General features: G+C 44.6%; 1 protein-coding gene across 2 annotated transcripts in view; it reads right to left on the bottom strand.

Moving 5' to 3' along the window:
- The window catches only part of GPD1L (glycerol-3-phosphate dehydrogenase 1 like), a 57,708-nt gene that overhangs the window by 10,784 nt on the left and 31,899 nt on the right, over positions 1–15,025 (bottom strand). For both annotated transcript variants that reach the window (XM_028107080.2, XM_028107081.2), the window contains exon 5: positions 7,718–7,830. In XM_028107080.2, the coding sequence (XP_027962881.1) occupies positions 7,718–7,830 (113 nt within the window). The remainder of the gene's footprint in view (positions 1–7,717; positions 7,831–15,025) is intronic.

The following is a 15,025-nucleotide window of genomic DNA, read 5'->3' as shown; positions in this document are numbered from 1 at the left end:
GACCACAAAGCGCATCAAGGACGAGAGCGAGCGGAGGGGTGACAGGGGCCACAAGCTTCATTTCAGAGCAGGGAAGCCTGCACCAAGGAGGGGGCGTCTGAGCTAGGCCTCAAATCCCGTGGAAAACCAAACAACTATATATGACAAGTAATATCTGCATGTGCCCACTCATTTGGGACTTCGGGCAAGTCCCTGGGCTCCCAGCCCCGCCCACGTGACCGCCTCCTGCACCGAGAATGCTTGATGCCAGGGAAAATGCAGGTATTTTGCCTTTGTCTAACTCCACTAGCATTTTTCCATACTACCCGGTGGCTACTGATGAATTTGTGCCTGGAGAGACCTTAAAATATGAAGCTAATTGGTAACGAATAGGAGATGAAATAAGCACATCTTTTCCTCCAAAAAAAAAAAAAAAGAAAAAGTGTTTTTTTATTAATGAAAGAATTCTCTCTCAAAACATCAGGCCTATAGAATTTGACGGACGAGGTTAAAAACAGAACAAACCGGGGAGGAAAAATGTCTTCTCTGGTTGATATGCAGTTTCTAATAAAATACATCAAACGCAGCACTGATGTGGCCAGGCTCACCCTGAGAAACAGAGCTGGCCATTTAAACACAGCTATCACTCACCGGGAGACCGAAGACACAAAGCCATTGCAGATGAAAAAGAAAAAAAAAAAAAAAAACCCAAAAACCACTGAGCCCAGCTGAAGCTTTTGTCTACTTCCAATACACCAATAAAACAGCACCCTCTCTTCCAAGCTTCAAGGGCGGAATGAAGAGGCCTAGAAGAGGGGATGGGAGTGAAGGGGCCCCGAAATCTTATTCTCTTCCTCGGGAATAATCCCAGGGCTTACTCTGGTTGCTGGCTATTCTTCTTGTGGCTACTGACACGGAAAGGGAAGAGTAAAACAATTCTCTAAAAAATGATCAGAAAGCTGGCATGAGCACGTGCAGATTTTAGACGAATTCGCTCTCTTTCTGTGCTCTAGAGGGTCTTCCAGTGAGGTTATGGGCTGTTCTAACAGACCAACAAAGTAGCTTCCAGGTGGATCCCTCTCCCCCTTACAAAGGCCAGACTCCATGTAGAGCCCGCTGCCCACAGCTGCATGTAGAGCTGACGGGGAAATCGGGTCTTCTGCATTCATGGCCTGAGCAGAGAGCCTGTGTTTTCCTACGGTATTAACTTCTGTATGTACCTGCAGAAGCCTCCCAACTCCTTCCTACCCACGCAGGCAATGGAAGCTCTGGGTTTGATCAGCCCTCGACAGCACCCATCCCTCCCCAGGCACCTGCTGCGCATGCTCACCAACGCAGGAAGCGGGCAACTCCTGGCTTGGCACACTCTTAGGCTCTGGCAGCCTCGTGTGAAGAGGAGAGGGGAGAGGCGGTGGGGAAGGAGCCCCGAGATGCTGAGGGGTGAAACAACCCCCTAAGCTTTTAGGTGGGGCACCATGCAACGATGAACCGGGGATGGTACGAACACCCAAGGGCTGAGTCCAGACAGACCCAAACACCCCTCCTGGCAGAGCAGCCGGACGAAGGAAGCCGGGGGAGGCACGGGAAGCACATGCACTGATAGCTGGATGGCCTCCCACCTGTGGTTCTCTCTCTGCCTCATTGCTCTGCGACCTTGGGACAATGACTCCACCTCTCTGAGCATTCTGGGCCTCAGGGGTAAAATTCAGGGCTTGGATAAAATCTTCCAAGGCCCTTCTGGTGGTGACATTCTTCCAGGAAAGCTGGTGCAGCTGTGGCCAGCCCCAAGGCTGCAGATAAGTGGGGGCAGTCCTGTGGCAACAAAGAGACACCTGGGGCATGCAGGGGGACTGAGCACAGAGGCCATGAGGCCAACTGTTGGGTGAGCGTGCTGAACGGTTGTATTGAAGTTACCATGGCAACATGCCAAGGCCTAGGATCCAAACAGTGACTGTTGAAATGGCTATCTGCCGCCGCCTGGACCGTCTCCAGTGCCCCCTTCACTGCAACGTGACCCATTCTGGAGGTTACTTGACGAACCAACCTCAGTACATGTCTACAGACTGACTGAGAGATACAATGACTTCCTTCCAACAAGGGGCTCCTAGACACAGAGGAGGAGAGAGGGATTATTTATGAAGGGCCTACAGTGCGCCCACTGCACACACGGTCTCCTCTGAATTCTCGTGACAACCCTGGCATGCGTGTCCCTTGCCTCCTGGCTGGCTCACGGAGGTTCAGCGGCTTACCGAGAACACCTCTCGCTGGTGAGGGATGCCGTCCGTCCCAGGGCCTGGCTTCCCAGGCCCACTCTGTTCCCTGCGCCTTGCCTCTTCCATGGTATGGCAAATTTGGCCTGGCCATCCTCCCCCCTCCCCCCCCCCCGCCCCCTGCCTTGGGTCGGAGACCTTCCTGAACCCTCTGCAATCAGATGTCAAAGGGGAGGGCCTCTCTGGCCTGCATGTGCGCTTGGGAGGTAAAAAGGGTAGGCTTAGGAGAACAGATTTTGGGGGGAAATAATGAAAATAACAGCTAACCTTCTTGAACTGCTCTAAGTGCTTCCAGTACTATTAACTGGTTTAATATTCACAACATTCCTACAAGGCGGACCCCATGATTATGCTCAGGGAGAGGTGAGGAAACTCCCCCACACACGGGTGGGTAGCTGGCCCAAGGTCACATGGTGGGTACCTGCAGGACCAGGCTGCCTGGGCCCAGAGTTCTCTCCAGGGGGGTAGATCACACTGTGCCGCTCTAGGTCAATGAATCAAAGGCACAGAGGGGCCACCTCAGATCTGAGCTGACCTCACCCAACCCAAAGGACTTGGAGGTGAAGGAGTGAGCTCTCAGTCACTGGAAGCATCCAAGCCGGAGCTGTGTGGATGAGCCCTGAGCTCCAGAGCAATGCTTCTGACCTTTCGTGTCACTGCTCTCAGAGAAAAGACCCATGAGGGTGCCCATGGCCTGGGACTGCAGACACTCTCTTGGCCCTTCTGTGACCCCTTTACCACAGGGCACACAGGGCACACAGATGAGGACTACCTCAGTTTCCCCTAGATGGCTGACGGGGCCGGGGGGGGGAGGTAGAGAGGAGCAGGAGCCACTGCAGGGTAAACTCCTCCCTTCCAAGGGGACCCTGGGCACCGATCCAGTTTAATTGCCTTATGATGGATCTTGAAACTCTCATTCTCTCCCTCTACCACTTATCACTGTCAAAAGAAAAATAAACACACTGAACCAGTCAGGTCATGTTTGAATAGCATCCAAGCAGATGTCCTCCGAGATCGCTCAGCTGTGAAAGTTACCATTATCCACTGTGCATTTAAATCTGCTTTAAACTATTCTGGAGCTAAAAATACCATGATTTTCAGAAGACAGACGGGCTTAAGCCCTTCCCCATTTCCGGGGTTATGGCAATACTCAGAGGCAATCATTCACCCTGAAGCGCGTCTTTGCAATTCTGAACCGGGGCGGGTTGGATGGGACTCCATTCCTTCCACTCCTAGCCTCCCCAAGGGAAGAATGCAAAAGTTGAGAAGCTGCCCGGCCCAGACTACCTGCGGGTTATGCAAACACTCTCACCACCCAGGACACAGGGCTCCAGTTGAAACCCAGGCGGCAGTCACTGTTTCCTGTAGGGGCAGCACTCCTCTGCCTGAGGCCAGCTCCTAGGGCTCTGGGCCTAAGGGAAAACTCTTGATTGCAGAGTGTAGGCTGACCCTGGACAAGGCACCGTGTTACCGCTTGCAGGTCATGCTCTGCAGAAGGCAGCCCCGCTGAGGTTCAAGGAGGGCTGAGGGTCAAGCCTACAGTGAGCCCACCAGGCAGGGCACCCTAGAGCAGTGATGTCCAGTAGAAGCTTCTGCAATGATGTAAATGTTTTCTGTCTGCTCATGCAACAGAGGAGTCGCTAGCCACTGAGACTCCCTGAAGACTCATGTAGCTACGGAGTCTTTGAAATGGGGCTACTGTGACTCAGAAATGGAACTCTTCATTTTTTTTTTTAAGTTTTAATTAATTCGAACATAAATGCAAAGAGCCACATATGGCTAGTTGGATCCCGGAAGCGGCCCTGGCTAGACACTAGGCCTGAGGCTATGCTTCACAGCGTGGCTTATCTCAGGAAAAGCCCTGGGAAGAAACTTATATGCCCAGACATCAGGGGTGCTTAACCTCACTACAGAACAGCCCTGCAAGGGAATGTCATGTGGCTGTGACACAGGGTCTGGGGTTATGCCCCAATCTACTTTCCCCTTCCAGAGTCGTAAGAGTCCCTGACTTTCACGCAAGTATATGGCTGACCAAGAGGGGGAAAAAAAAACATTTCCCAATGTCTCTTGCAGCTAGGTATAGTAACACAATTAAGTACTGCCCATTGAGATGAAGCCAAATTATTACATTGTGGCTCCCCAGAACCTGCCTTAAAGGACAGCTGTCACGTGCCCTTTATCCTTTCTTTTTTCCCACCCTAATGCCTGGGAGGAAGACGTGACGGTTGGAACTCTGGTCACCATTTTAGAACAGTAGGACAAGGGCCTACCCTTGTGAGCAGGAAGGAGCCTAGGTCCCTGAGAATTCTGTAGAATGGAGCTATCACATGGATTCAGGATTTTTTACATAAGAAAGAAATTAACTTCTACTGTGTTCAGCCACTATCATCTTGGGTCTCTGTTAATGAAACCTAATCCTGATAAAGCATCTGTTAAAAATGGTAAGTTGAACTTTACAGTTATGATTTTTGTGCTTTTCTGTAAGGAGTGCCACTTAAAATTTACATTAAAACAAACAAAAATACACCCTCAGTGAAAGAAGCCACATGTAGAACAGTAGATACTGTACAACTCCATTATGAAAGTTCTAGAAAATGCAAACTGTAGTGTACAAAGGCAGATCAGTGGCTGCCTGGCTGGGGTAGGGACTGAAAAGGGACACAAAGAATCGCTTGGGGATGATGGAAATGTTCTGTATTATGGTGGTGATTTTCAGGGTATATGCACACAACTGTTAAAACCCACTGTATTGGGCGCCTGGGTGGCTCAGATGGTTAAGCGTCTGCCTTCAGCTCAGGTCATGATCCCAGGGTCCTGGGATCGAGTCCCACATCTGGCTCCTTGCTCAGCAGGGAGTCTGCTTCTCCCTCTCCCTCTGCCTCTCCCTCTGCTTGTTCTCTCTCTCTCTCACAAATGAATAAATAAAATCTTTAAAAAAAAAACAACCCACTGTATTAGGTACTTTACATAGATACAGTTTAATGTACATGAATTAGGCTTAAATAAAGTGGATATTTAAAAAAGATATTCCCTTACTGGAGATTAATACAGGTCAGGGGTAAAGGACATTCTGAAGGCAGTAAAATGCACTGTTACAAAATGATTTTGCATAAAACCTTTACAGTTTCTTTTTGGTTTTATCCTTGTAGTGAGCTGTTACCTTTTCTTTTTTTGGTAACTCAAGTGCCCTCATGTTTTTGAGCATCAAAAAAGAGTGTACATTTCTTTGATTGCTAGAATGGAGATTACTGAAGACTATTAATTTAATGTGAAAGAGTAAAACATGTCAAACTATTTGAACAGTACGATCCAGTTTTTGTTTTTAAAAGGGGCCACATATATATGTGCACTCACTAAAAAGACTGGAAGGGTATAGAAAAAACATCAACAGTGGTGATCTGAGGATGTAGGGATTATCGGTCATTTTCACTTTCTTTACACCCTTCTGCTGTGTGAAGCACAATGAATGTGCACTACTTTTATAATCAGAAAAAACAACAAACTATTAGTTATGTAATAAAAGAAACGATGTCCAATTGTCCTTGCCTTGGCAGCCTCTGACAAGGGAGGGCTTCATTTTATTCAACTGGACACAAACCAAAAAAGTCAGGCTGTACATAGTAACCAAAGAACACAAGACTAAGATTCTTGGAACCTGCATTCACACTCCAACTGTGTCCGTATTTGCTACATTTGAGCGATTTAATCTCTCTGGATCTCTGTCTCCTTATCTCTATGACCAAACGGTTAGACTCAGTTACAGCCAAAAATGCCCATTTCTCAGTTTCCAAAAATCCCAGCTCTGATGCAAGCCAACAGGAATGACGGTAACTGACACTGTTTCAAAGGATAGCCAGAGGAAGGAAGATAAATGGTCCTCCACCCCAATCTGTCTCTGCCCCCCACGAACCATGCTCTGTCCCGGTAGCAGGCACAGATCCATTACAGGTTTCCTGCCAACAAAAATGAAAAGCCAGTCTAAGTTCAGACACAAAACCAGCATGAGGTCCCATTAGCTGAATCTTTTCCAGAACCCTCCATCTAGAATCTTTCTTCTCCCCCAAGCCCTCTTTGTTCTGGGCAGGATCTCACAGCTTCTCCATCCACCACCAAAAATATCCAGTCACTTAAAAACTGTTTTGGAGCAACACAGGCTGGTGCTGAGCAATTAGGCGTTCATGATGCCCCTGCTGTCAAGTGGTCATTAGTTTAATGAAGGACTATTAAAAGCACATAAAAATCTCAACCCAAAAAACACACAAGGCAGCCAAAGCCCGTGCCTTAACTGTGTAAGAGGGCCTGCCCGTAACGTGAAGAATGCCCCCCCACACTCAAAAATGGGGTCGTGTGCTGCCCCTGGGGGAGCCCGAGCTTTTCACTGGCTTTCCTTCTTAAAATCCTCATTTACAGGGACACGTGACCACACAAACACATGCGATATGAATTCTACAAAGTGGTTTTAAACTCTGATGAGAAAAAAGGACGTATGTACAATCGAGACAAAGAACGGGAAGGCATTCTTTGGATTCTCGTCTTTGCAGCATACTTTCTATCTTTGCAATTTTTACCTGACAAAGCCTAAGCCCAAGCCCGATTGCCTGACTTCCTTCCTGAGGTGCTCAAATTCCTGAAAAGCGGCTTTTGCTACAAAAGAAAAGACTCAAAAGTGCCTCAAAGGGGGGCATTCATTCACATCGAGGCTTTTTTTTTTTTTAAGAAGGCAGCTGATTCCAGTTGGGGGCGGGGGGAAGGATCAGAGAGTGTAGCCCAGCTTCCCACTGGCTGTTTCCCAGCATCAGGCTAGAGAGCCCCCCTCCCCCCCACCAAGAAGACTTCCACAGGCAGAGTGGAACAGGTCAGGAGCCCATGTGGAAACTTCCCTCTACCCTCCCAAGCCACCGGCTAACAGAAGCTGCTTCTTTCACTGACCATTTCCCTTTACGGATAAAGATAAAACTATTCCTAGAAAAGCCTTTGTCAGCAGCAGACTGTTTTCCCTTTAAAAAGAACAACCAGCCAAGCCATCAAACCAAAGGAGTAGCATAATTCAGAGGGAGTAAGTCCCTTCCCCACTCAAGACAATGTGTAAGAAAAATATATGAATTCATAGTGGGGGAGAAAAAAAGAATGCTTTGGTCCCCTGTGAAACTCTACAATCAAGGTACCCTCCATGCTTTTTAAATATCAATGCTGCCAATTTCCCAAACAACAAAACACCACATGTCCCAACCCCGCCGCCCCCAATTTACAAATGAAAGCAAAGCGGCCTGGAAGAGGAAGTCCAACCACCCAGCACAGGCTGAGGCAAAGCAGGAAGTGATACACAAGGCTCTCAATTCAGTATTCTTCTCTCAAGTACAAGCACAGAACACAGAGCCCACTCTTCAGGATTGGATTTGATAATTCGGACAGTGCCCTGGGCATGATTAGCTCCTCTCCTTGAGCAGAAGTAACAAGGCCGACTTTACCTTAAGAGCACCACAAAGTTCGACAGTGTCTGCGTCGTCAACCACAGTAATTCGAAAATTTGGAGTCTGCAGAAGCTCTTTGAAGAGAAGGCCGTTCTCCATTATTTTGGTGCCTATTGACAGGTTAGAAAGAATTAATAAGAATGCTTAATCTTAACTTCCACATCTAACAGTTTCGAATGTTTTTCTTATTGGAATAAGTAATGTATATTCACCACAGAAAGTGCAGAAAATTCAGGAGTAGAAATAGAAAATAAAAGTATTCCATAATTCTCCCACAGACGATCATTAGCAATTTGGCACGCATCTTTAACCTACTGAAATATGAATATACATAGTTCCTCTCAGAATTGGCAACGTAACATTTCATAATCTGCTTTCCCCCATTTTGTGGCATGAATAATTTTCAATGACATATTTGCTACATCATTTTAAATAGCTGCTTTGTGTTTTACTGTGTATATGTGCTCTTTTTTATCTAAGTATCTTTCTATGTTTAATCCCTAAAACTGTTGCAACTTTCTGCTACCATAAACACTTACAAAGGCAACTTCCAGGTTTTCATTTGTAACAGATTCCCGTTCAAAACCACCCACCCTGTCCTTTCCACTGGAAAAGAGTGCATTCCCTTCCACTCATGTTAGGCTTGACCATGTGACGTGCTTGGACTCAAAGCAAATGGGGCATATTTCCCTACCCCTTAACTTTGGGCTCAGTCATGTGATTTGCTTTGGTCAACAGGACATGAGCAGACATGACCCAGGGGATACTTCCAGCCCACTTGTGCAGAAGTAGGGCTGGTTTCCTTGTACCTCTGCCTTCAGTGAAAGAACATTCCCTGGCTAGCCCACTGGGCCCTTAAGGAAGAGCCACCCAGCCCAGCAGCTCCAGCCCAGAGCAGCCCACCCACAGGGGACCCACAGATGTTAGCTGTGCTTACTTTGTATGCCACTGAGATTCTGTGATCGATACTTAGCACCACTATGGCGATACAGAACTGATACAAACATCAACAACTTTTTTCATTGACTGACCAGGCGAAGATGGAAATGCATTCAAAGAATACTGGTTTTTGCTACTGCTACATCCTATCCCCTGAGACAGGCCCTGGAATGGGATGGAGCCTCTGTAGTTTTTACTTTCCCTTCTTTTGTTTTGTCTAGGGACTTGGGATGAAAACTAAGACAAACACAAACGAAACTTTCCGCATAATGCCTGGTGTGAAATCTGCTCTGATCAGTGAGGGTGTGGGGTGGGGCTCGGCTCTGGGAGGCCCTGAAAACCAGATGATAAACCTTCCCAGCCACGTCCTGGCTCCCATGCCAATGTCAGCACACAATGATGGCAGAAAGCTTCACTCAGGACTACAGTACTGGGGCTTTGCCCGCCTCTAGGTTCCCAAGCGTGTTCCCACACGTGTCTCTGCACCTTACAGTCACCTGGGGATCGTTAATGATACCAATGCCCGGCCACATCCCTGGCCGATTAAATCAGTCTCCGTGGTGGAGCAGGCCTCAGTTAACTTTTGAAGCTCCCCAGATGACTCCCGCAGACAAGTCTGCAAACCTCTGATTTCACCTACTTCAGGTTCAGCTTCCTCATGAGTAAAATACTATGGCCCCCTCAGGATTATTGTGGGGTTAAATAAGAAGCAGATGTGAAAACAGCCTATTAGTGCACACAGAGGTCCTATAGAGTAACGATGGGGACGGCCGACACACACTTAGGACTGTATTTGCCCATTTACAGACAGGAGGCCCAGAGAGGTTTACCAGCTTGCCCAGGGTCACACGGCAGAAGGCGGAGCCCAATTCTAACCCAGGTACTATGGCTCCAAGGCCCACGCTCTGACTCTATGCTATGCTTCCTTGCGGGGGGGGGGGGGGGGGGGGTTGGCGAGATAAACCAGCAAAACCCAAATAAACATCACAGAGCTGTATTCTTCCAGTGAAGAAAAAAAGATGACTGTCAACAATTATGATTACACGCATAAGTTATACAATGTCAAAATAATCCAGGGGAGAGTGGAAGATGGATGATGGATACATGGGGCTCATGACACTGTTCTGCCTCTCCTTTTAAGACACTGTCCATAATAAAATGTTTAAAATCTCTACACCCAACACTTAGAAACACATTTTCTATTCTACAAGCATTGCTGTTATCTATTATTTAGTTGAGTTCTCCAAATATTAGAACTGTGTCCCGTTTGAGCAAACTCTCCTCTTCCCTTTTCAAACAGTCCACCAGACCACGTGGGTGATTCTGTGCAACACTATTTCATCACCTGGGTTGAGTAAACTAGCCCCCAGCTTCCACATGACATCATTACTGTCTTTCTCCTGTGTCCCTCACCATGGGCCACTGCTCAGTGCTCCAACACAAAGGACGATCATGAGCACCACAGACAAGCCCCTCACTCAGGTCACTAATCCAGCTGTCTAGAGCTCGAAGCGAGATGCTGCTGTGAGCAATCTGACAGACAAAACAGGCAGGGAGAAGGGCACTCTCCACGGCCACTGATACAGGTGGGGTCTGTCGGGTCCTCTGCGGCTGCAAATTATACACAGTGTCCCTCAGAGAGGTGGGCTTGATTTACTGCGATCTCACTTTTTCTCAGGTGTACTTTTAAAAAAATTATTATTTTAAGTCACAGCTAGGAAAGCACTAACTGTATTATTACCAATCATAAGTAGTGATGAGGGAAGCAGGGACCCAGACCATCTGGTCCAGAACGAGTAATGTCCAACAGCCATGGGGAAGGGCGGCCCCAAACTCAATATGAACCAAAGACAGGGACACCTCCCTTCTGTTTCATGCCAAGTTTTAGAGATAATCAACCTATGTAATAGGACACCTTCAAACCCTCTTTATTTGTGTGTGTGCTTGGAAGCTCCCAAGGAGCTTATGTACCCTCGACATCTAGCAGATGCGGGATACATAATAGGCTTTGAAAAATATTTGTGAGGTGACAGGGGACAAAGTCTCCAGTTCTTGAAGTCAGTCCCGAGAATGAAGGGAACTCTCACCGCAAGGGGGCACCACAGTTCACCATGTCAGTATCTTTACAAGCTACTGAAAAACAAGGCTGTTTTTTCTTCTTCCTCCACAGAAGATTCCAGGGGGCTAAAACTCCTGAATCTACCTTAATTAAGAATGAGTTGGTTGCTAATGTCATCAAGAAAGGAGATCTGGATTAACCACAGTAAAATTATCAAATGCAGGAAACTTAATGTTGGAAAATTATCTAATATACAACTCACATTCCAATCTCGCCTCTTAGTGCAGTGCTGTCTTTCATGGCAACCTTCCCTCCCCCAAGCCAGGATCCTACTGCATTTGGCAGGCACGTCTCTCTCGAATCTTCTTTAATCCAGGACACTCTTTAATCTTTCGTTGTCTTTCATGACATGGACATTTTTGAAGAGTGCAAGCCAGTTGTTTTGTAACATGTCTTTTACTTTGGGCTTGTCTGTTATTTCCTCATGGTTAAGTTCAGGTTATTTAAGACAACTTAGAAAATATCACCTTTGGGTTTTATCTCCTTTTCAATGTTTTACTTAATTTAATTCAGGTCACTGTTGCCAACCGCAATCCAATCCACAGAGAAGGCAGTGGACACATTGGATAACAGAAGCCAGAGGGCAAGAGACATAACTTCTGTGCATTTGTCTGTCTTTACAAAAGAGCCTAATGTGCCCAACTAGAAGCTTTCCTACAATGAACATGGCTTAGAGGTACATAAAAATTCTAGCCAAAACTCTATAGGTAGACACTGGTTTCAATCAAGGATTGGAGATGGTATCTCAGCCTTACAGAATGATTAGGGCAACCAGCCATTTCCAACCAACTGATTGCTAAAACTGATTGCCAATTTAATAAAAGTAATTATATAATTTCACAGGCTACATTAAAATCACAGGTGGATAAAAGAATTAACTGTGAAAGAATAAAACCTATATATAGGCTAGTATATGACAATTTTTTTTCCTGGAAGGATACTTAGAAACTGCTAACAGGGATTCCCTTCGGGAAGAGGGAGGGAAATTACAATTTTTTTTTTTTTTTTTTTTTTTTTAAGGATGCTATTGCTATTATGGAGGAACACCATGTTTTCAGTCTGGAGAATGGATGTGGAAATTTTTGATATGTTTTTCCTTTTTCATGTAACAATTTCTGTGACAAGAACAGATTACATTTTCCCTTATTTCTTACTGCTCAAAATGCTGGCATAGAAAATAAGTTATATAAGAAATTTAATGCTTCTTGTGATAAATGTGAGACGCTGGCCATTTGGTAATTGAGCCTGGAGGATGTTTGCACAACAGACCTATCCTTGGCTATTTCATACTGCATTTGATTAAAATTGACTAATCTCATGATTTTATATAAATGGCTCAAATCTGCTAAACAATTTGATGAATAAACGAGATCCACCAGCAAAGTTCACAATTTCTTCCTAAGGCAGTGTTAGGTAGAGAGCAGATTCAAGACTATTTCCCTCTGCCTGTGTGATCTTGTATAAGTAACTCATTCATCTGTAAAGCAGGGGATGGTCTGGATGACACGAGGTTCCTTCCTGCTCTACTGGCCTGTGATTTTCTGGAAACCCCATGGATCTCTATGTGAACAGAACCAGGCCCCTTTCCATGCAGAAGAGCTCAAGAGGTGGGCACAGAAATTGGTAAGCCCTTGTACCTTCACAGGAATGATCCCAAGTCACCGGTGAGTTAGGAACCAACTAAAAAAGGACACCATTATATGGCGTCTTTAGATGAGCTTGAAGTCAGACAATCCTGATCCAAATCTTGATTCCACCAATGACTAGCTGTATAATCTTGGGTAAGTCACTATAACTCCCTGAATCTCGATTTTCTTAGTAGATACCTTAAGATTTGCTGTGGATTTTTGTTTTTAACTTTTTAAAAAGTTTTTATTTTAATTCTAGTTAACATACAGTTTTATATTTAGTTTTAGGTGTATGATATAGTGATTCAACACTTCCATACATCACCTGGTGCTCATCACAAGTGCCCTCCTTAATCTCTATCATCCATTTACCCATTTCCCCCACTACTGCTCCTCTGGTAACTATCAGTTTGTTCTCTATAATTAAGGGTCTGATTCTTGATTTGTCTCTCTTATTTTTTCCCTTTGCTTGTTTTTTGTTTGTTTCATAAATTCCACGAGGGAAATCATATGGCATTTATCTTCTGCTAACTGACTTATTTTACTTAGCATAATACTTTCTAGCTCCATCCATCCATGTTGTTGCAAATGGCAAGAGTTCATTCTTTATGGCTGAGTAATATTCCACTGTGGTGTGTGTGTGTGTGTGTGTGTGTGTGTGTGTGTGTGTGTGTGTGTGTGTATGCCACATCTTTGTCCATTCATCAATCTGTGGACACTTGAGCTGGTTCCATAACTTGCCTATTATAAATAATGCTGCTATAAACATAGGGGTGCATGTATACCTTTGAATTAATGTTCTTATATTTTTAGGGTAAATACCCAGGAGTGATTGTTGGATTGTAGAGTAGTTCTATTTTTAACTTTTTTTTTTTTTTAAGATTTTATTTATTTTGGGGGAGGGGGTAGAGCGGGAAAGAATCTCAAGCAGATCCCGCCAGCTCAGCGTGGAGCTAGATGCAGGGCTCAATCTCACGACCCTGAGATCATAACCTGAGCCAAAACACAAAGTCAGACGTTTAACCAACTGAGCCACCCAGGCTCCCCATATTTTGAACTTTTTGAGGAACCTCCATACTGTTTTCCACAGTGGTTGCACCAGTTTGCATTCCCACTAATGGTGCAAGATGGTTCCCCTTTCTCCACATCCTTGCCAACACTGTTGTTTCTTGTGTTGTTGATTTTAGCCATTCTGACAGGTGTGAGGTGATATCCCATGGTAGTTTTGATTTCCCTGATGATAAGTGATATTGAGCATCTTTTCATGTGTCTGTTGGCCATCTGGATGTCTTCTTTGAAGAAGTATCTGTTCAAGTCTTCTGCTCATTTTTTCAATTGGATTATTTGGTTTTTGGGTGTTGAGTGCTGTTAAGTTCTTTATATATTTTGGATACTAACCCTTTACCTGATCTGTCATTTGTAAATATCTTCTCCCATTCTGTAGGTTGCCTTTTTGCTTAGTTGATTGTTTCCTTCACTGTGTAGAAGCTTTTTATTTTGATGCAGTCCCAATAGTTTATTTTTCCTTTTGTTTCCCTTGCCTCAGGAGACATATCCAGAAAAAAGTTGCTATGGCCGATGTCAAAGAAGTTACTGCCTCTGTTCTCTTCTAGGATTTTTATGGTTTCAGGTCTCACATTTAGAGGTCTTTAATTCATTTGAATTGATTTTTGTGTATGATGTAAGAAAGTGGTCCACTTTCATTCTTTTGCACGTTGCTCTCAAGTTTTCCCAAAACTGTTTGTTGAAGAGACTATCTTTTTCCCATTGGATATTCTTTCCTGCTTTGTCAAAGATTAATTGGCCATGTAATTGTGGGTTTATTTCGGGGTTTTCTATTCTGTTCCATTGATCTTTGTCTATTTTTGTACTAATACCATACTGATTTGATTATTACTGCTTTGTAATATAACTTGAAGTCCAGGATTGTGATTCCTCCAGTTTTGCTTTACTTTTTCAAGATTATTTTGGCTATTCGGGGTCTTTTGTGGTTCCATATGAATTTTAAGATTGTTTATTCTAGTTCTGTGAAAAATGTTGTTGGTATCTTGATAGGGATTCCACTGAATATGTAGATTGCTTTGAGTAGTATAGACATCTTAACAATATTTGCCCTTCCAATCTATGAGCATGGAATGTTTTTCCATTTCTTTATGTCATCTTCAATTCCTTTCATCAGTGTCATATAGTTTTCAGAATACAGGTTTTTCACCTCTGGTTAGGTTTGTTCCTAGGTATCTTATTATTTGTAGTGCAATTATAAATGGGATTGCTTTCTTAATTTCTCTTTCTACTGCTTCATTATTGGTGTACAGAAATACAACAGATTTCTGTACACTGATTTTGTATCCTGCAATTTTACTGAAGTCATTTATCAGTTCTACCAGTTTTTTGGTGGTCTTTCAGGTTTTCTATATACAGTAGCATGTCATCTGCAAATCATCAAAGTTTGATTTGGATTCCTATTATTTCTTTTTCTTGTCTGCTTGCTGTGGCTAGGACTTCCAGTACTATGTTGCATAAAAGTGGTAAAAGTGAACACTCTTGTCTTGTTCCTCATCTTAGAGGAAAAGCTCTCAATTTTTCCCCATTGAGGATGATGTTAGCTGTGGGTTTTTC

The sequence above is a fragment of the Eumetopias jubatus genome, unplaced genomic scaffold (genome assembly GCF_037043125.1).
Source record: "Eumetopias jubatus isolate StellerSeaLion01/CBP00866 unplaced genomic scaffold, mEumJub1_p1.0 scaffold_1, whole genome shotgun sequence".
In the NCBI taxonomy this organism is placed as follows: domain Eukaryota; kingdom Metazoa; phylum Chordata; class Mammalia; order Carnivora; family Otariidae; genus Eumetopias; species Eumetopias jubatus.
The sequence above is the reverse complement of the archived record's forward strand: the minus strand, read 5'-3'. Positions and strand labels throughout refer to the sequence as shown.